The 22057-nt window shown below is 40.9% G+C and overlaps 2 protein-coding genes across 3 annotated transcripts in view; both read right to left on the reverse strand.

The window, feature by feature from the left end:
- LOC106602487 (uncharacterized) overlaps window positions 1-10339 on the reverse strand; it is a 41182-nt gene extending 30843 nt beyond the window's left edge. Inside the window, exons 1-3 of one of the 2 annotated variants that reach the window (XM_014195046.3) lie at window positions 9894-10339; window positions 7116-7240; window positions 1282-6814 (exon numbers count right to left, since the gene is read on the reverse strand). In XM_014195046.3, coding sequence (XP_014050521.3) covers window positions 5522-6814; window positions 7116-7240; window positions 9894-10176 — 1701 coding nt within the window. In that variant the 5' untranslated portion in view covers window positions 10177-10339 and the 3' untranslated portion in view covers window positions 1282-5521. Of the gene's footprint in view, window positions 1-1281; window positions 6815-7115; window positions 7241-9893 lie in introns of those variants that run through there. The other variant, XM_082974195.1, reaches the window with a different exon arrangement.
- Window positions 10340-15794: 5455 nt separating this feature from the next.
- Window positions 15795-18218, reverse strand: LOC145878612 (uncharacterized). Its single transcript, XM_082974198.1, has 3 exons — window positions 17764-18218; window positions 17235-17365; window positions 15795-17054 (listed from the first exon to the last, which is right to left on the reverse strand). Exons 1-3 carry the CDS (start codon window positions 18020-18022, stop codon window positions 15873-15875), a joined length of 1572 nt encoding a protein of 523 aa, XP_082830324.1. The 5' UTR covers window positions 18023-18218; the 3' UTR covers window positions 15795-15872.
- Between the last annotated feature and the right edge of the window lie 3839 nt (window positions 18219-22057).

Genomic DNA, 22057 nt, shown 5'->3' on the forward strand with positions numbered 1-22057 from the left:
GCCAAAACATTCAAGAGGTTTGGAACCGGTTCAGGGAATAGAACCAAAAACTGTTAAAGAATGAAACAGAACCGGGAACAAAAGTGATATCTAGTGTTCCGGAATAGAACCGTTATTTTCAAATCTTGAGAACCGGGTAATAACATTCTTTGAAGTTCTGAGCCTTTTTTTCATTCCCATAGATAATGCCATCATAGCATCTATGCTAATAACTCACTGATACTTCTCCTTCCAGTGTCTGCATATCAGCTTTTTCTCAGTTAAGGATACTATTAGTTATCAAGTTTGACAAAGTTCCTCCATATTAGCTGCTCCTCCGTAGGTAACTAGCTATTATATCCTGGGTGGTTCCAGCCCTGAATGTTGATTGGCTGACAGCAGTGGTATATTTAAGCATTAAAGCACGAGGGGGTGTGGTATATGGCCAATATAGCACGCATTGCGGTGTGCCTAGACACAACCCTTAGCCGTGGTATATTGGCCATATACCACAAGCCCCCGAGGTGCCTTATTGCTATTATAAACTGGTTCCCAACGTAATTAGAACAGTAAAAATACATGTTTTGTCATACCCGTGGTATAAGGTCTGTTATACCACAGCTATCAGCCAATCATCATTCAAGGCTCGAGCCACAGTTTATAAAAGACCATATACCATGGGTATGACAAGACATTTAATTTTACTGCTCTAATTACTTTAGTAACCATATTATAATAGCAATAAGGCACCTCGGGGGTTTGTGGTGTATGGCCAATATACCACGGCTAAGGGCTGTATCCAGGAACTCTGCGATGCGTCATGCATAAGAACAGCCCTAAGCCGTGGTATATTGGCAATATACCACATGGTCTTATATGGTCTTTTATAAACTGTGGTTCGAGCCTTGAATGATGATTGGCTGTGGTATATCAGACCTTATACCACTAAGACAAAACATTTATTTTTACTGTTCTAATTACGTTGGTAACCAGTTTATAATAGCAATAAGGCACCTCAGGGGTTTGTGGTATATTGGCAATATACCACACCCCCTAATGCCTTATTGCTTAAGTATATAATTATAATGCAAGTCATATCATGATGCTAAGCGCTTCAAGCCAATCCTCCTCATCTATGGCCACACCTCTCTCTTGCTCTCTTCTGTCCATCAAGCATGTAAACAATTAGCTTGCTTGGTCTATAGCAAGCTGCTCTGATTGTTGGAGTAATTTTAATGAGCTAAATGTAAAAACGATGTTGATTTCACAGGATGAAATGGAACAGAAAGGAACAATATAAACCTGTATTTTTCGGTGGGTTCATCATTTTATTTTGACCAGTTCAGAACTTTATATGTTGGTCGGAACATTGTTTGAGTATGATATGTTGGATAAAGAAATAAAGACAGACACCAATGTCAAGTTCAATAGCCTTGTTCATGCATTGTACAAATCCCTACACACGGAGTCCGGGGAACAGTCCGGTTAGTCGATTACCGATCAACTAGACTCCGTAACATCCCTTTCAATATGAAAGTGCAAACATAATGGCACAACTTTAAGTTCTTTTTTTTCAAGTTAAAATGTTTTTTATTTGATTGAATATCCGAAACATATATACTTGCAGTGAAGCCGCTCAACAACTACACCATACCAGTCATCCAACAGACTCCCATTCAGATCGACACACAGAAGCATCCAGGGTCAATGCCCTGCTCAAGGACATGTTGACAGATCTCCCACCAGGCAAAAAAATGTGAACCCGAACCCTCCAACAGTTCCCCAATTGCTGTCCCTCAACCATTTGAGACCCCTCCCACAGCCCCCCCTCCCCTCAGGAAGAAAAGAAAATACAATTAATTCCATTCCCCACCCCCAAGAATCCCCCAATGCACCAACAACCAACAGAACAAACTAAAGAGAAAAAAAAACAGAAAAAAACAGCAAACAACAATGAATAAAAAAGGACATCAAGGACAACTAAAATCATAACAGCAGTGCCAACTGTATATGTTTGTGTTCATGTCTGGCACTATTACATGTATGTGTGTGTTCTTGTATGCGTTTATTTGAATGAGTGTGTGTATATGCATGTGTACAAACACCTGAACAGCATCAGCCTCAGGCAAACCGGCTTTAGCAGTAAAAACACTGCCCCTCAGTGTCATTCAAGCATATTTTTTATTATGTTTTATTTTGACTTTATCTTTGACCATCATTCTATCTCCCGCACAGCAACTCCACTCTCACTTGTCTCCAATTCCACATCCCAACCCTCAGCCCATCCCACCTATCTCTGCTGGTCACTCTCTTCGGGTTTCTATGCAACACCTATCTTTCAACTATGCTGTGACGTTTAACATACAATTTCAATCTATCTAATCGAATCCACAGATTGCGAGTTGAAGATAAATACTTTTACTAAGAGTATTAGTAATTGACTGACCCGGTCTCTCCAAATCTCCTAACAATACTATTTCTAGGGTCAATTTTCGATCAGTCCTATGCATTTTCAGCCATTCCTGAACCTGAGACCAGAAACAGGCTACCTGAGGGCAATACCAAAATAAATAGTCTATTGATTCTGTGTCGTCACAACAAAATCTGCAGAGCTTCAATGATTTTATGCCCCAAATATTCAACATTTTGTCAGTGGTGAGAATTCAATATAATATTTTTAGCTGAAAAGCACAGTCTTGAATCTTGCGTTGTTTTATATATAAACTTATACACCCTGTACCATGGAATCGGTACATCCAAAATCTCTTCCCAACTATTTTGCAATCTGTATGGCACAGTTGTCAACATCCTGGTACTCAAATGAAACTTGTATACTTTCCTATTTATGCTATTTTTATTCCACCGCCAGTTTTGATCCTTTATATTGGGCAGACAGACCAGTTCCCTACTTCCTCCCGCTGCCACCTGCCTCCTCCATTTTTGGGGTAATGCTGTAATCAATTGGTTGTACTCTTGGAATGAGCAGACCTTCCCATGAAGGACATAACGCTACCATTCCAATTTCCAATATCATTTAAGAACAAAATACCCTTTTCAAACATCTTTCCCATAAATACATTTATTTTATCAACCAGCATATTTGAGTTCAGCCATAATATTTGTTCTATCTTTTCAGGGGGATGAAATTGAAATTGTAGCCAGCTCTGCAATGCTTGTTGGAAATTTTGCTTTTTTTTTTTTAAATGCCATTTTTAAACAATGGATGAGCTTTTCTTAGTAATCTACTTGAGAACCATTTATGGTTCAAGTAAAACTTTTGAATAAGTGAAGCTTTTAGAGAGAGGTTTAGTACTTTTATATTTATTAATCTCAACCCACCCAATTCATATTCATTATATAGATAGGCATGCTTTATTTTGTCTGGTTTAGCATCCTAGATGAAGCGAAATATTTTTTGGTCATATGATTTGAAAAATGAATCATCAGGAGTAGGCAGCGCCATAAGTAAGTGAGTAAACTGAGATATGACTAAGGAATTAATCAGGGCAATTTTTCCATAAATAGACAGGTATTTACCTCTCCATGGTTGCAGGATCTTGTCTATTTTTACAAGTTTTCTATTGAAATTCATTGTGGAGAACTTAATTATATATTTTGTGATGTAAATACCAATATGTCTACTTCACGTCAGCCCATTTTATAGGTAAACTGCAGGGTAATATAAAATGTGTATTTTTTTAAAGATCCAATACATAATATTGTAAACTTATAATTAGGTTTTAGTCCAGAGAGTACAGAAAAGTTATCTACAGTTGAAGTCGGAAGTTTACATACACTTACGTTGGAGTCATTAAAACTTGTTTTTCAACCACTCCACAAATCTCTTCTTAACAAACTATCGTTTTGGCAAGTTGGTTAGGACATCTACTTTGTGCATGACACAAGTAATTTTCCCAACAATTGTTTACAGACAGATTATTTCACTTATAATTCACTGTATCACAATTCCAGTGGGGCAGAAGTTTACATACACTAAGTTGACTGTGCCTTTAAATGGCTTGAAAATTCCTGAAAATTTTGTCATGCCTTTAGAAGCTGCTGATAGGCTAATTGACATCATTTGAGGCAATTGGAGGTGTACCTGTAGATGTATTTCAAGGCCTACCTTCAAACTCAGTGCCTCTTTGCTTGACATCATGGGAAAATCAAAAGAAATCAGCCAAGAACCTAGAAAAATAAATTGTAGACCTCACAAGTCTGGTACATCCTTGGGAGCAACTTCCAAACGCCTGAAGTATAAACACCATGGTACCACGCAGCCGTCATACCGCTCAGGAAGGAGACGCGTTCTGTCTCCTAGAGATGAACGTACTTTGGTACAAAAAGTGCGAATCAATCCCAGAACAACAGCAAAGGACCTTGTGAAGATGCTGGAGGAAACAGGTACAAAAGTATCTATATCCACAGTAAAACGAGTTCAATATCGACATAACTTGGAAGGCCGCTCAGCAAGGAAGAAGCCACTGCTCCAAAACCGCCATAAAAAAGTCAGACTATGGTTTGCAACTGCACATGGGGACTCATACTTTTTGGAGAAATGTCCTCTGGTCTGATGAAACAAAAATATAACTGTTTGGCCATAATGACCGTCTTTATATTTAGAGGAAAAAGGGGGAGGCTTGCAAGCCGAAGAACACCATCCCATCCGTGAATTAAGGGGGTGGCAGCATCATGTTGTGGGGGTGCTTTGCTGCAGGAGGGACTGGTGCACTTCACAAAATAGATGGCATCAAGAGGAAGGAAAATGATGTGGATATATTGAAGCAAAATCTCAAGACATCAGTCAGGAAGTTAAAGCTTGGTCGCAAATGGGTCTCCCAAATGGACAATGACCCCAAGCATACTTCCAAAGTTGTGGCAAAATGGCTTAAGGACAACAAAGTCAAGGTATTGGAGTGGCCATCACAAAGCCCTGACCTCAATCCCATAGAACATTTGTGGGCAGAACTGAAAAAGTGTGTGCGAGCAAGGAGGCCTACAAACCTGACTCAGTTACACCAGCTCTGTCAGGAGGAATGGGCCAAAATTCACCTAACTTATTGTGGGTAGCTTGTGGAAGGCTACCCAAAACGTTTGAGCCAAATTAAACAATTTAAAGGCAATGCTACCAACTACTAATTGACCCACTGAGAATGTGATGAAAGAACAAATGCTGAAATAAATCATGCTCTCTACCATTATTCTGTCATTTCACATTCTTAAAATAAAGTGGTGATCCTAACTGACCTAACATTTTTACTAGGATTAAATGTCAGGAATTGTGAAAAACTGAGTTTAAATGTATTTGGCTAAGGTGGATAAACTTCAGACTTCAACTGTATAAACAGACTTTTTAGGCTTATATATCTACTATGTCTGGTGGCAATATTCTACCCAGGAATATTCAACACTGAAATCTGTTACTCTCGTTATTCCAAATGCATCTGTGGATCTTTCCTGCTGACAACAATGAAAATGTATCTTTGTCTTTAATGTAGGGTTTTATCTAAACTTCTAACGAGTGGAAAGGTTACTTTCTATGTTATAGAGTGGAATGGTTTTTCTGCTGGTGTATCATGAGGTAGCTCCTCTCGGAGAACCTCTTCCCGCAGTCCATACAGGCGAACGGCCTCTCTCCCGTGTGGACCTTCAGGTGCATCTTCAGGTTGCCAGCCTGGGCAAAGCGCATGTGACACTGGGTACAGCTGTAGGGTTTCTCCCCTGTGTGGACCCTCTGGTGCCTTTTCAAGTCACCAGCCTGGGCGAAGCGCATGTGACACTGGGTACAGCTGAATGGTTTCACCCCTGTGTGAACCCTCTGGTGCCTCTTAAGGCTGGACGAGTGGGAGAAGCGCATATGACACTGGGTACAGCTGAAGGGTTTCATCCCTGTGTGGACCATCTGGTGGATCTCCAACTTCTGGAGGCAGCTGAAGCCTTTGTTACAGAACATGCAGAGGAACTGTTTCTCATTACTATTGTCTGATGTTGCTCCCACTGCCTGAGCCTTGGCCTTTTGGCCCTTTGAGTTCAATACCTGATCAAAAACGATGCTGTCGTGTGAATCGGAAGGCCCCATCGTCGTGGACACTGGGACACGATCCCTGAACGCGTGTAAAGGGGAGTGGGTGGCGACATTTAGATTTGTCCCTAAGCTTCCCCTGTAGTCTAACAAATCTCTGCCCTGTGAGTGTCTGTCTCCTAGATGACAATCTACATTCCATGTGGGAGGAGCATTGCCCTCCACTTTCACAGTCACTTCATCTACGACTATAACCTCCCCTTTCTTATCTAGGCACTCTTCAGAGTACACACTACTACTGTACTGGTTCAAGTTCCCTCTAGACAGATCATTCTGTGTCTCTAAACCCAAGGATATGTTGCCAGGCTCGATCTCTGTCGTGTAGGAACAAGACGGATCGTTGCCTGTCTCTAATGCGTCACATGAGTCCCGATGGGAATGAACCGTCCTCGGACTTGGGTTACCGTAAAGTAAATACTCTGAGCCAGGAGCAGGAGGACAGCCCAGTGGCCCCAGCCCCTCTGGGTCTGACCTGAGGACAGATCCTGTATGTAAAAGCCTTTGTGTTACAATTAAAGTCTCTGTGTCTGTCTCTGACTTGAGGACCTCGTTCATTGTTCCACTGTTCTCTGTGATGTTGCGTTTTGTCCTGGGCTGGGGCGAGGCGGTGAGGTCCTTTGTGGCTACAGGGGGCGCCACTCCAGCCGCTACTCCAGTCTGGATATTTCTGATTTGTTGTAGGTCCTCTCCTTCAGTCCTCTCCTGCTTTACCGGAGACGATCCTCCAGGACCTGCAGACTCTCCATCTGCAGACTGACTCAAGGAGAGCAGAGGTTATTTTCAGTACATGAGTTGCATTGGATAACAATGTCATAGGGAAGTCTCTCTATAAATTAGGATGTACATGCTAGCAAGTGAATAGCTGAGGGGAGCCTTTCTGATTTTTTAAAATTGTATTTTTAATTGAACCGTTATTTAACTAGGCAAGTCAGTTAAGAACAAATTCTTATTTACAATGACAGCCTACATTAATAATGACAGTCTACAATGACAGCCTAATAAACTAGCCACATTTAATGTACTGTAATTTATTATGGTACATTATGACACTAACCTCTATCACCATAACCTGCTGGGTTGAGGTTCCACTCCCCTCATCAACAGTGATTGGTTGGTCATCTCTCCATGTATTGTCTCTCACTGGCTTCACAAAACTCCTGCGGCCTCCAGTGAGATGTCCTTCACCGGAGAGAGTGATTGGGGGAAAAGAGGTGGTTAGGTACTCTGCTGTCAATGCTCAACACTATATAGTACACTATTGACAGTTTTGACTGTGGCCGTGTCCGAATGCCCATACTTGCGTCCTAAATAGTATGCTGTTTGAGTATGCGAAAACAAAGTGTAATAGTATGCGACATTTAAAAAAATCTAGTATACCTTAAATACTAATTCTGCCTTTGACAACAGCCGATCAATTAGATAAGCGGATGCGCTACCGAAATCAACGAATAGCGTGAAACAATGCAATCGCGCATTACACATTTTCAGTATGCGAAAATAGAATGTTCTATATTATGTGAATTTTTTTAAATCAAGATGGTTTAAATGCAAGGATGTTATAGTCATCTCAGCTCTTTATATAGTAGAATTAGATGCACACTTTTCCACAATGCATTGGAAGAGGTGGGCTGCAAGTGATTGGCTACTCAAAGAGAAATAGGGAAAAACAACAAAACTAAGCTACTTAATTGGGAAGATGTAGACTTTGTTCTCCTTAAAATAATTGAGTATTGAATCGTAGGCACTACATCATTGAAACGTGTTTATTGTTCTCTTGGCCATCGTCAGAGCTTTTAAACTAAATACTACAACATCTTTTGATTTCTGAACGTGTCGGCACTGGGGACTCGGGATGTGTCTGCGTTATTGATGTCATGTTAATCAGGCCGTTTGATTTTAACATACGGATTGTTTTCGTTTTGCAGGCTAGGCTACATATTTAATGATTTAATATATGGATGAAGCCTTACCAGTGATTCTGATCTCGTTCCCAATGATCAGTGCTTTAGTTTATGTTGATGTCCAGGGGTTCTGAATTTGCCATGCATCTGACTGTCCACGGTTTTCTGTGAAATAGCCTTTTTAATTGAACATTTGAAAAGTTTTGGTGTGTGTACTAGGCTATTTTGATTTCATGTATATACAGTGCATACGGAAAGTTTTCAGACCCCTCGACTTTTCCCACATTTTGTTACGTTACTGCCTTATTCTAAAATGGCAAAATCATTTTTGTTCCCCTCATTCTACACACAATACCCCATAATGACAAAGTGAAAACAGGTTTTTAGAAATTTCTGCAAATGTATTGCAAATAAAAAACTACCAAAGGTGCTTCAACAAAGTACTGAATAAAGGGTCTGAATACTTATGTAAATGTCATATTTCATTTTTTTATATTTTTTATATACATTTCCACATAAAATATATGTTACAGCATTTTGGTTTCACTAATAAATATGTTGAAATGGAACCAAATTCTGTTTTTGTCTTCAGTCCTTTTTAAATAGGACATATGGGCTATGGCAGGGGTAAGCAACCCTGTTCCTGGAGTGCTGCAGGTACTACAGGATTTTGTTCCAACTAGGCACCACACCTGACCAACTGAGCTCATTTATCAGTTCAGTGATTGCCTAAATTCAACACACATGGTCTTCCAGGTCAGTTAAAACAAAACCATGAAGTGCCTGTAGCACTCCAGGGTTGCCTAACCCCTGCAACCTTGTCTCAGAGCATTTCGTTTGATTCTGTACATAAATCCGAGACGCTCTATTTAGAATTATATGTTACATTTCGTATGGTATGTATTAATTTGTGGATGCCCATCACCCATTTTGTGTGATATGTTACGAATTTGCAGAACTTACAATATGTTACGAATTTTAGCTAGGGGGCTAGCTGGCTAAAGTTAGCTAGGCTAGGGGTTAGGGTTAAGTTTAGGAGAAGGGTTAGCTAACATGCTATGTAGTTGCAAAGTACCTAAAAAGTAGTTAAAGGTAGCTAAAGTTGTCCATCATGAGATTCAAACTCACAACCTTTGGGTTGCTAAATGTTCGCACTAACCGGCTAACATTTTTGCCTTAAATAACCATCTGCCATACCTAACATATCATACTAATTTGGTCTCCTGGATTTACAGTTACTATGTTATGTCTAGTCTATGAGACCAGGCTGACCCCTGGGCTACAGTGTAGGTCTAATGTGACAAGTTTCCTATAACCAGCCTGAGTAGGCCTTAATTAAGCTCTATTCCTATTCTATTTAGAGTTTAGAGAAATTAATCAAATTGGAAATTAGCCATTATCAGGTTGATTAACGTAATGTCTGTTGAATTTATAAAAATCCACCAGCACTCAGCCCTGCCCCACCTACTCAGCCAGTCAGAAGCAGTTACTGCGTTGCATATTGCATATTTCTTTACTAATGGTATTTGCTAAATAGTACGCGACAATGAGTACACAGTATGCAGTTTAAGTATGTAGTATGGGTATTCAGACATATACGCTGTCTAGAATTGGCACGAATGTAAGGTAACAAACACATAACTTCTTGACATACTATTTATTTATAGATTGATTATGTTCCATGCATCATCTTATTTTCATTGAGTAAATAATAAGAAATGCAGTAAAAAAATAAATCTGGTTAGAATATGATAATGTGTCTTTGTGCAAGATTGCTAAGTAATCAGGGGAATTATTGCATAACATCCCAAAACTGTCAAAGACCCAATTCTGGTTAATTAACTATGTGGTTAATAACGCATTAAAGTTACACATGCGCAGAGGGGAACGGGGCGACAGGCCCAGAAGCCTCGTCCTTCTGCAAAATGTACCTCTTGCCATCTCTCTGTATTGATCGAGGATCTTGACACTACTAGGACGACTGGCGACGACGCGCTCTCGCATTGTCCTCTCTGCGCGATCCCGTGCCACCTTTAGTTCCAATAGCTGTAGTTTCCTCCGCAATCCCCTGTTTTCTTTCTGGCTTTGAGTTATTTCCAAGCGAAACACTGCATAGTCGTCGTCTACGAGTTTACAGATCTCTGCCACGGCTGCATTCGCTAGCACCTCCATAACGGAGGCTATTTGAGTGTGAAAAACCACACAGTTAGCCATTGTTAACAGCTAGCTAACCGTTACCTAGATAACATCTATCAAAAAAGTCCTGTCATATTTTGAGTTCCAGGGTTAATAAACGCCTATAACCGTATAAATAACAACAAAAACGTTGAAATTATTATTGGCCGCTAGTCGTTCTTGATTCCGTTTACTTCTTCTTTGGTAGATTGGCGGTCTTAAACAAACGTTTAAAGGTGCATGCTGCCACCTATTGTGCTGGAGTGCGTGGTCAATTACGATTCCCAAAGCTCTACTTTGGTAAAAAAAAAAAAAGAAAACAAACCCATAAACCTAAATCCTCATACTACTAAGAAAATAAAAAAGAGCCCTACTAACTTCCAAAAGACCTTTTCCCATCCTCCAAACCTTAAAATCTCTCCCTCTCCTCAACATACTTGCAACAACACAACATTTAGTAGACACTCTTATCCAGAGCGACTTACAGTAGTGAATGCATACATTTCATGCATTTTTTTCTTGTTGTACTGGCCCCCCATGGGAATCGAACCCACAACCCTGGAGTTGCACACACCATGCTGGCATTGCAAACACCATGCTCTACCAACTGAGCCACAGGGAAGATCACATACTCCACCATTACATCAACCATGTATTCCAGACACAAAGCATTCATATGCTGACCAAACACCACCTCTAACTTCCTAATCTGACCTTTGAATCTTGGTCCACCGACCTTTCTTTAGAGGGCATATAAATCCTGGCCCTTGGGCTCAGAGTCACACCTCTTCTGCCACACATCTATCAAAACAGCTCTGAGCTTACATTTGGCCTCTCCTCTACCCAGTGGTAGAGTTAATCTGTTTGTCCTCTACATACATACATTTCTGGGATTTCCGCTCCATCAGTGCAGTGCAGTTGATCACCATGGCTATAAACGCAAGAAATCCAACCTTTCTAAAACGTATCCTCTCCGGATCTCTTTTATTCGCTCTAAGTTATTGTCTAAACTTGTTGGGAAAATGGTCAAAGTAGCTGATTTGTGTCAAAAGTTGAATGTTGGAAGTCATGTCACAATGGGCCATTTGGAATGATGTGTAAATCCCATGAAAGTAGATGGATAAAAAGCTTAATAGTTTAAAAAGTAGAAAATATATCAAACACTTGTTTTAAAGTTTGAGTGGCGTTTCTATCTTAAATGGTGTAAGAGGAGTAAGAGTGTTAAATAATAATAATAGCTAGATGGTAATTTTACATGAAGTAAAATTGTGGGACTTGCTTTACCTGTTTAAAAGTATTTTTGCAGTTTTAAGCAGTTAACTATAGTCAAAGTTAAATGTAGTAAAATAATTGGTCTGATTACTTTGATATACCACTGTCAACCTTATTACTTTGGATTGTGGGGCAATTAGATCACAAATTTCATCAGAAATATTTACTCTGACTCATAGACTTGTATACAGTCTCATACTAGAATACCACAGTACATGACAACTGTAATAATAGAGAAGAGAAGACAATGAGGCATTGTTGAAGCTAAGTAAATGAAAAAGCAATTTTTTCACAATGTATTTGGACAACAGCTGGATGTTCATGAAGTCCTCTCTGGGCTGTGCCTGGAACGGGGAAGCCCTTCCCTTGGGGCACCTCTCAGTTAACTGAGCAGAGCACACTGTACATCTGAGAGTCATTCTTTTAAATGCAAATGTAGATTGTTCATTTTATTTGGACTTTTGTTATTTATGCTAACATGAAGACAGAACTAATGCAAGCAGTGAAATGTGATACCAATGTTTTGGTCAAGAGTCATACCTGGGAGATGTCTGAAGTGGAATTGCAATACACTGGGTTGTGATAGCTTTAGTATCTCTGCAGCACATCTGAATGGAATCAACTTTGGGGTCGAGAAATGAACACTGGATCCAGCAGGGTATTCTTTTTTGTGGTAGCAGCTTGTATCAACTGTGCGTACCCTCTCTCATGAAAGAACGTCAAGATGGGCTTGTCGATCTAGACAGCAGATCCTTGTGGAAGGAGTGTGTGTGTACTGGTTTAAATGATTTTGTGACTTCTTACCTGTAGAAAACGATAATTGTGGCACTTCTAACAGACTGAGTAAGCAGGGCTATTAATGCAAAGTGAGACCAGATGGTAAAGTGAGACCTATGGTAACCAGGGAAATGTCACCAGCAAAGTTACATAAGTGGGAAGTTAGCTCAATGAAAGCAGTTGATGCGGTTACTAAAACAGCTCTCTAACCTTTGATTGGTAGAAGCTATTCCTGTTCTGATTTCATATTTGAAAAGCAGAGGAAGATTTCCCTCACTAACTTTTTGTCTAACTTCTTGGCAAAGTGTTCAGAATTTCAGTTGTTGAATTTTTTGGGGATGAGGTTACCAAAACAGCTGTGTAGTTCTTTTTGCTCTGATTTCAGATTTGAATAGCAGAAAAGTAGAAGAAGAGTTTATACACACTCCCTTTGTCTAACTTGTTGGGAAAGTGGTCAAAGTAGCAGATTTTTGTCAAAAGTTATTGTTGTTTACAGTGAACAGAATAGAATGTTGGAAGTCATGGTGTCACAATGGGCCCTTTAGAATGATGAGGAAATCCCATGAAAGTGGATTTCCAATGCCTCACAAAGAAGGGCACCTATTGGTAGATGGGTACAAATAAAAAAAAAAGCAAACATTGAATATCCCTTTGAGCATGGTGACATTATTAATTACACTTTGTATTGTGTATCAATACACCCAGTCACCACAAAGATACAGGCGTCCTACCTAACTCAGTTGCCAGAAAGGAAGGAAACCACTCAGGGATTTCACCATGAGGCCAATGGTGACTTTAAAACAATTACAGAGTTTAATGGCTGTGATAGAAAACTGAGGGTGGATCAACAACATTGTAGTTACTCCAATACTAACAGAAATTACAGAGTGAAAAGGAAGCCTGTACAAAATAAAACAATTCTAAAACATGGATTCTGTTTGCAACAAGGCACTAAAGTAATACTGCAAAACATGTGGCAAAGCAGTTAACTTTTTGTTCTGAATACAAAGTGTTAAGTTTGGATACCACTCCATATTTTCAATCATAGTGATGGCTGCATCATGTTGTGGGTATGCTTGTAATCTTTAAGGACTGGGGAGTTTTTCAGGACATAAAAAAGAATTGGAATGGAGCTAACCACAGGCAAAATCCAATAGGAAAACCTGGTTCAGTCTGCTTTCCATCAGACACTGGGAGATGAATTCACCTTCAGCATGACATTAACCTAAAACACAAGGCCAAATCTACACTGGAGTTTCTTACCAAGAAGACAGTGAATGTTCCTGAGTGACCGAGTTACAATCTATGGCAAGACCTGAAAACAGTTGTCTAGCAATGATCAACAACCAATTTGACAGAGCTTGAAGAATTCTGAAAATAATAATGGGCAAATGTTGCACAATCCAGGTCTGGAAAGCTCTTAGAGACTTACCCAGAAAGACTCACAGTTGTAATCGCTGCCAAAAGGTGCTTCTACAAAGTATTGACTCAGGGGTGTGAACACTTATGTAAATTAGATATTTCTGTATTTCATTATCAATACATTTGAAAAAAATGTCTAAAAACACATTTTTGAATTCAGGCTGTAACACAACAAAATATGGAATAAGTCAAAGGGTACTTTCACTGTATATTCCGGATAAGACTCATTCTAATATGTTTTAATTTCTTTATTTTTACTTTTTGGATTATGTGTGTATTGTTTTGTATTACTAGGTATTAATTACTGCACTGTTGGCGCTAGAAACACAAGTATTTGGCTGTACCTGCGATAGCATCTGCAAATCTGTGTATGCGACCGATTTGATTAGATTTGTTAACGCGCTGTCGGGTGTATGCAGAATAGGGTGAAAACCACACATACTTAGTTGAGGTCTGTGTATCTGCATTAACTTTATAAACTGCATTCATTTTCTCATTAAAAGTGTCTTAGAAAAAAACGAAGTAGGTGAATGGATGTAATAAAATAGGCATTTGTGAACATCATATAGCCTACACCAGTGGTCACCAACCAGTCGATCTTCAAGCCATTCCTAGTCGAACGCCAAACATTTCTGTAGAAAAGCAGACGATAAAGGCTTGTGCTCCTTTTTTTATTTGATTTGTGTAGCGCTGTTGGCGGTAGGTGCTGTGCACCGGTTAAGCAAAGTCTTCCCATTTTGAACCATTTAATTTGTCTGAAAAGACAAACCTACCAGACGGACGGAGAGATCTGTGGCTAAATCGAGTGCGTCTACTGCACTGGCCAATAGGATAGCTCAAATTACTGCGCCTACAGAGCTTCCACGACCCCGGCCACAGTAAAGTTTGATACTTGCCTACGTAAGATTTAATCACTTTTAAAACCATGACCACAGAGACTGTCAAATAATAAAGTGAAGAGCTGCTGTTATGAGTATATATATAAAAAAAATAATACTATTGCAAAACAAAACGCGCTTCTCTACTACTTCCACTCGCGATGCGGCTGCAATGAATGAGTAGCCAAGTGTATTGCTAGCCCTGCGTTTTTATTATTATTAGCCGTTCGTGGTGTCTATTTTAAGAGGAATATTTCACTTTCTCCGGTCATAGGAACAAGAATTTGTGCATGAGGCAGAGGTGGTGGGACTTAAGTTTCGCCATCAGGTGGACGTGTCCCCTCTCTGGTCAGTCTCACCAGAGGAAAGGTCGGAGAGAGCAGTTGTTTGGTGTACTTCCTCTCCAGCCTCTAGGTCATCAGGGTGCTGATTATCCCGCAAACCTGTCACTTCCGCCTGATGACACTCACCTGGACTCCATCACCTCCTTAATTATCTTCCCTATATCTGTCACTCCCCTTGGCTCTTTCCTCAGGTGTTATTGACCATGTTTTCATGTCGTTGCATTGTTTGTGTTCATTGTTTCTTTTATTTGTTAAAACACTCACTCCCTGAACTTTCTTCCTGACTCAGCACACTCATTACAGCAGGACTGTGAGAAGTGGAACCTATGCTGTTCTCTCCCTCCACTGAGACTAATGCTGTGTTCAAAACAACTGGGAACTATTGAGATCCAACTGGACATTTTTTTTTGGAACGGTCATGAATTCCAAGTCAGAAACTCTGGCATCTTTCTAGACCTCTGACTTTCCAACCTGAAAATCACTGACGTCCTGATTTGACCTCGTTTTTTACCCCAGTTCCCATTTGTATTGAAAGCACCATGACAATCAGTCCAGTAAAATAAAAAAGCAAATTATTTCAATTTATGCTCAGCAAGTTGCTACACCAACTGATCTATTTTGTAATCAAAGCTTGAGTTTTGAAATATGGTCTGAGAGGACCAATATTGGCAGGCCAGGCATATACTTAATATGCTGTGATAATGTATTAGGCCTACTGCACAAACCTCAGTCCTACATAACTGTTCAGTAATGTTTAAAAAAAAATCTGAGTGAGAGATCAGTGAAAGTGATCTTGACTCAGAATAGGTTGGTGACCACTGGCCTACACAGTACAAACACAATATGTAACAGACTTTTTAGGCACAATGCCTGGATGCAATATTCTACCCAGGAATATTCAACACTGAAATCTGTTACTCTCATTATTCAAAATTCATCTGTGGATCTTTTCTGCTGACAACAATGAAAGTTCATCTTTGTCTTTAATGCAGGGTTTGATATAAACGTCAGAAGCTATCGAGTCGAATGGTTACTTTCTATGTTATAGAGTGGAATGTTTTTTCTGCTGGTGTATCCTGAGGTAGCTCCTCTCCGAGAACCTCTTCCCGCAGTGTGTACAGGCAAACGGCCTCACTTCAGTGTGGATCTTCAGGTGCATCTTCAGATGGTGCTGGTGGGAGAACCTCTTCTCACACTGGGGGCAACTGTAGGGTTTCTCTCCTGTGTGGACCCTCTGGTGCCTCTTCAGGTCACCAGCCTGGGCGAAACGCATGTGACACTGGGTACAGCTGTAGGGTTTCTCCCCTGTGTGTACCCTCTGGTGCCTCTTTAGGTTGCCAGCCTGGGCAAAGCGCATATGACACTGGGTACAGCTAAAGGGTTTTACCCCCTGTTTTTTGCCTGATGTTGCTTCCCCTCCCCGAGCCTGGGCTCTAGCCCTGTCGTTTGAGTGCAATGCCTGATCCAAAAGGGCGCAGTCGTGTGAATCGGAAGGCCCCATTGACGTGGACACTGGGTCGCGATCCCGGAACGGGTGGAAAGTGGAGTGGGTGACAACGTTTGGATTTGTCTCTAAGCTTTCTCTGTAATCTAAGAAATCTCTGCCCTGTGAGTGTCCGTCTCCTAGGTGACTATCTGCATTCCACGTGGGAGGAGCGTCGCCCTCCACTTTCACAGTCACTTCATCTACCACTATAACCTCCTCTTTCTTATCTAGGCACCCTTCAGAGTATACACTACTACTGTACCGGTTCCAGTCCCCTCTGGACAGATCAGTCTGTGTCTCTAAACCCAAGGATACGTTGCCAGGGTCCATTTCGGTAGCGTAAGTACAAGACAGGTCATCAACGCCAGTGTATAACACCTCACCATCTCCACAGGAATGAACAGTCCTCTGGCTCTGGTGATATATTGGTAAGTATTCTGAGCTGGGAACAGGAGGACAGCCCAATGGCCCCAGACCCAGTCTCTCTCCTGTGTGTAAGAGCCTGTGCGTTACATTTAAAGTCTCAGTGTCCGTCTCTGACTTGAGGACAGCGTTTGGCATTCCACAGACCTCTGTGTTGCTGCGTCGGGTACTGGACTGCGCTGGGGCAGTGTCCTCCGTGGCTACAGGGGACACTCCAGTCGGTCCAGTCTGGATGTCTCTGCTTTGCTGTAGGTCCTCCTCTCCTTCAGTCCTCTCCTGCTTAACCTCAGGACGTGCAGCCTCTGCATCTGAAGACTGACACAAGAAAAGAGGAGGTTGTTACCAGTACATGAGTAAAATTGGTTTCACAAGCTCCCTTATGGCAGATAAATAAGGATGTACATGTAAGCAAGTGAATAGCCGAGGGGAGCCTTTCTGAAATAAACTGGCCACATTTGATGTACTGTAATTTTGATGTAATACTATTACACTAACCTCTATCACAATAACGTGCTGGGTTGAGGTTCCACTCCCCTCATCAACAGTGATTGGTTGGTCATCTCTCCATGTATTGTGTCCCACTGGCTTCACAAAACTCCTGTGGCTTCCAGTGAGATGTCCTTCACCTGAGAGAGTGATTGGGGGAAAAGAGATGGTTAGGTTAGCTACTGTCAATGCTCAACACTATATTGCACACTATTGACAGTTTTGACACTGATTATAATTGGTAAGGATGTAAGGTAACACTTCTCATAACTTATTGATATACTATTTATTGATAAATGTATTATGTTCATGCATAACAATGTTTTCATTTAGTTAATAATAGGAAATGCAGTAAATCATGAATCTGATAAGAATCTGGTTAGAATATCATATTGTCTTTGCTCAAGATTGCAATTACTTAGCTTACTATCCAAAAAATGACCAAGACCCAATTCTGGGTAATACATCTGAACACCTGTGCAGAGGTGAACGGTGCGACAGGCCGCGTAAGCTCGGCCTCCTGCAACATGTACAGTACCTCTTGCCATTCCTCTGTCGTGGTCGAGGATCTTGACACTACTGGGACGACTGGTGAGGACGCGCTCCCGTGCTACCCTCAGTTCCAGTAGCTGCAGTCTCCTCCGCAATGCCCTGTTTTCTTTCTGGCTTTGAGTTATTTCCAAACGAAACACTGCATAGTCGTCATCTACGAGTTTACAGATGTCTGCCACGGCTGCATTTGCTAGCACCTCCATAATGGAGGCTATTTGAGTGTGAAAAACCATACTGTTAGCCATTGTTAGCTAACGTTATCCGCTAACTAGCTGGCTAGCGTTACATCGATAACATCTGTCAGCCAAGTGCTGTAAGTATGTGATATTGTGCAGTTAAATTACTCATATTTTGAGTTCCATGGTGTTAATAAACGTATAAATAATAACAAAAACTCTAATGTGGAAATTATTCTTGGTCGCTGTTAATTTCCGTTTACACTTCTTCTTTGGGTTTCATGTCGAACTACACGCAAAAGGTGTATTGTCGCCACCAACTGTGCGGAATGAAATAAAATGTGAATAAAAATACTCATACCGACTACCCAAAAATCACTCATCAACATGCTCCTTTCTTCATCTGTTTAAATCAATAATCCATGTCTGATCCCTGCACAGGCTCAGGAGCCTGGGTGGGTGGCACACTTTCCATCACCAATAACCCTTGTAAATCTTCACTGTGAATTCCTAAAGACCCAGATACTTTTTCTATCGTAGTCACAATGAGTTCCTTTCTACTTGAGCCGTACAATTTATCACAGTTGCAATGAAAGCCCCAAAATCCACTTTCTTTACATACAGCATGTTCGGTTCTCTTGGTTGACAAATAGGCCTATTGACTATGGGCATTGGTGCATCAACTACAATTTCTTCAACTTCATTTGCTCACTCAATTATTTTGATTGCCTCCGCATAGGAGCTCTGATGTACCGCCCTAACTTTTGCCACCTCAACCTCCTTCACCCTTACAGGGCACTCCACGAACTCTGGGCCATGATCCCAACCACAATTGCAAAAAGGCCATTCTTCACCCCGATCTGTATACTCCACCCATTTGAAACATGGCCAAATCCTTTACAATTTTTACACTGTAATGTTTTGGAGACAAAAGCTCTTACTGCGTAACTCATATACCCCAGCTTCACATGCGTAGGGAGGTGCTCATCATCAAAAAACTATAGAACCGACTAACTTTCTTCCACTCTTCCTTCCACCATGCAGGTCAAGCGACGGGCATTAACCACACCTGCGATTCCAGTTGCAAGGTTTTCATCCTTACCTTCCATTGACACCCCGGAGACACCCTACTCCGGAGTTCAAAGCACGATACTTCGGGTGACTCGATTCTTGTGAGACCCACTGCCTTCTTCCTCTGTTCCACAGACACAAAATGAATTAAGCCCACTCCTGGTCACTCTGGTCTAACTTTTCCCAACATACGAATCACCCTCTTCGAGACCCCAAACGGATATCCCAGTTAAACATCATCATCAAAAAAATCTCATCCCAACAAGAAACGAATCCTTGTTGGATATATTATCATCCCCTTCAATTATTGACACTTTTTAATTTTTCATTCCATTCTTCGACACTACTGTTCAGAGTCCATTCCTCTTCTCCAACTCCACTCAATGTGCTTTTCATTTCACTTCTGCCATCACCGACGGTTACCTCTGTTTACTTCTTGTTTGGGATTGGGTTCTTCTTCTTCTATGATATAATGGCGGTCCGCAAACAAACATTAGCTCCACATTTCTAAATCCTCCTACCTAACTAAGTAATTCTAAGAAAATTAAAAAGAGTCCTACTAAAAAAAGAGCCCTTTTCTTCAGAGGGCATATAAATGCAGACCCTTGGTCTGAGTCCCATCTCTTCTGCCACACATCTATCAAAATGGCTTTGATCTTACATTTGGCCTCTCCTCTACTCAGTGGAACATTAATATCAATTATATCTTGTTTCAAAGCTCTTTTGGCTATCTGGTCTACAATTTCATTCCCTTCCACAACCGAATGGGCTGGGACCCAGCAGAATCTCACTACTATAACTAGGCTCTCAATTCTTCATAATAATATGAATGCCTCCAATAGTAGGTCACTCCTATTCAATTTGCCAGATGATAAACTATTCAATACAGACAGGGAATCTGTTCATACTATAATTCTGACAGGTTGTACATCCTCCACAGTTCAACTGAGTATATGGAAAGTTCATCTGTTAGTCTTCTACATTACTGCACATCAAATTCAGGAACGCAAACACGTGCTCCTGTGCGCCTACTATCTGGGTCCATCTGTGAAAAGCGGTAACAATTCATAAAAACGTATGTAATTGTCAACCAGTTTCCCTATATCACTGACTTCTGACCAAACTTTTATTTTCTCTACCGAGGTTAGATCAACAACAGGATCTGGGAGTATCCACAGAGGAACATCCCCTATCACCACAGAAGGGCCAACCTCCAACTCCCTCAGACCACTCTCATCAGCAAGCTTTCCAACTGTCCAACCAAAACCACTGCCTTGTCTACTAGTATATTCCCAACAGTAATCTAGAACAGTAGCAGTGGGATTGTCAACCTCACAGCCTTTCAGCCTAACGTGCTTCTACACCTGCATTGCTTGCTGTTTGGGGTTTTAGGCTGGGTTTCTGTACAGCACTTTGAGATATCAGCTGATGTAAGAAGGGCTATATAAATACATTTGATTTAATTAACCCAATAAGCTAATGACAATTTTTTTACACTGTATATCCAAAGGCATCTCACCTCCCTCCACTAATAAGGCACATACATATGTTGATTTAAATGCACAGTGGTAAACCATGGGGTGTTGGGTTGAGCGTGCAGAGATTGACACAGAGACGCTTTAGTCCGCAAAAACAACTTTACTAATACAGAAAATAAACATAACAAAGAAAATCACTGAAGTTTTGCTAGGTCCTTCTTCTCTCCTTTCACTTGATGTGTCAGTCTCTCCCTGTTCTCTCTCATGGTGTGTCACCGTGCTCCTTTTAGTTGGCCTCCACGGCTGGTTGGCACTTTCCTCTAATTACCTCCACTTAGAGTTGTCCGTGTCGGGGTGCCCAGCTCCCGTATTCCCAGCAGAGGGGGCCAACGTCGCCTCACGTACCTCCCCTCTATTACCATCCCCCCGGGGTAGACCTCCTGGGATACCACAGCCTCTGAAGCCAAGTCTTCGCCGCTGTTCCATAAACTATACACCCGTAATCAATTGTTGTCCGGATCAGAGCTCTATAAATATCCATAAACAATTATCTGTCAGCACCCCATTCATAATCAGAGACCGAGCGCATAACATTCCCCACCTTCTAACACTTTGTTTCAACATTTATGACATATGATATTTCCATGTATATCGCTCATTGAACCATAGACCCAAATATTTGAACTTAGAAACCCTCCCCATAGGCTGTCCATACAGAAACAACTGTATGTTATCAGCAACTTTCTTCTTAGAGAAGAGCATACAGCAAGACTTTCACCACTAACAATTTAAATCCTCAGTCAATTGACCATCTTTCAAAATCCACTATAGCTTGTTGAATAGATTTGGTCACGAGAGACATTCCTTGCCCCCTTCCAAATAGCTCTATCATCAGCATATACAGCAGATAAGCCCCAATACCACTACTTACATTAAAAAACACATTCTTAATCATAATATTGAACAAAATAGGACTGATAGAACTGCCTTGAGGAATGCCATTGTCAACTCCACAGGCATCAGATAAAATGTATCCTATTTTAACTCAAAAAGAGTGATTAAATAAGAACACCAAAACTCAGTTGTATGATCTCCCAGAAATACCAAGTATGTCCATCTTAATCACAGAGTCATATGCCTTTTCAATGTCAAAAAAGACAGTAGCCATTTCTTCATGACCAGAGTTTTTTCAACTTCATTGCTCACCTTTACTAATGCAGCCAAAGTAGATCTACCTTTATGGAATCCACTATACCATTGACTCAATAAACCTCTATGTTCCAGTAAATATGACAATCATCTTTTCCATCAGTTTACACAACTTAGAGATCAATGCTATTGGTCTGTAACTATCAGCGCATGAAGGGTCCTTACCAGGCTTTACAAAAGTTAATATTACTGCACGTTTCCAACCAGATGGTATAACCCCCTCACTCAAAATTGTATGAAATAATCCCAGCAGAACATGTATGACCTCATCAGGTAGATGCTTAAACATTCCATAGCACAACTGATCATGACCTGGGGCTGTATATCCAAAGCCTATTAAGGCTGA

The sequence above is a fragment of the Salmo salar genome, chromosome 04, assembly GCF_965601325.2.
Source record: "Salmo salar chromosome 04, fSalSal1, whole genome shotgun sequence".
Classification (NCBI taxonomy): domain Eukaryota; kingdom Metazoa; phylum Chordata; class Actinopteri; order Salmoniformes; family Salmonidae; genus Salmo; species Salmo salar.

What these genes read in the sequence shown, in the direction of transcription:
- LOC145878612 (XM_082974198.1), bottom strand. Translation starts at nt 18,022, where the DNA reads ATGGCTAACAGTATGGTTTTTCACACTCAAATAGCCTCCATTATGGAG. An exon ending in CGACAGAGGAATGGCAAGAG is followed by an intron (nt 17,366 to 17,763) that starts GTACTGTACATG and finishes TCACTCTCTCAG; the next exon opens with GTGAAGGACATCTCACTGGA. An exon ending in AGCACGTTATTGTGATAGAG is followed by an intron (nt 17,055 to 17,234) that starts GTTAGTGTAATA and finishes TTCTTGTGTCAG; the next exon opens with TCTTCAGATGCAGAGGCTGC.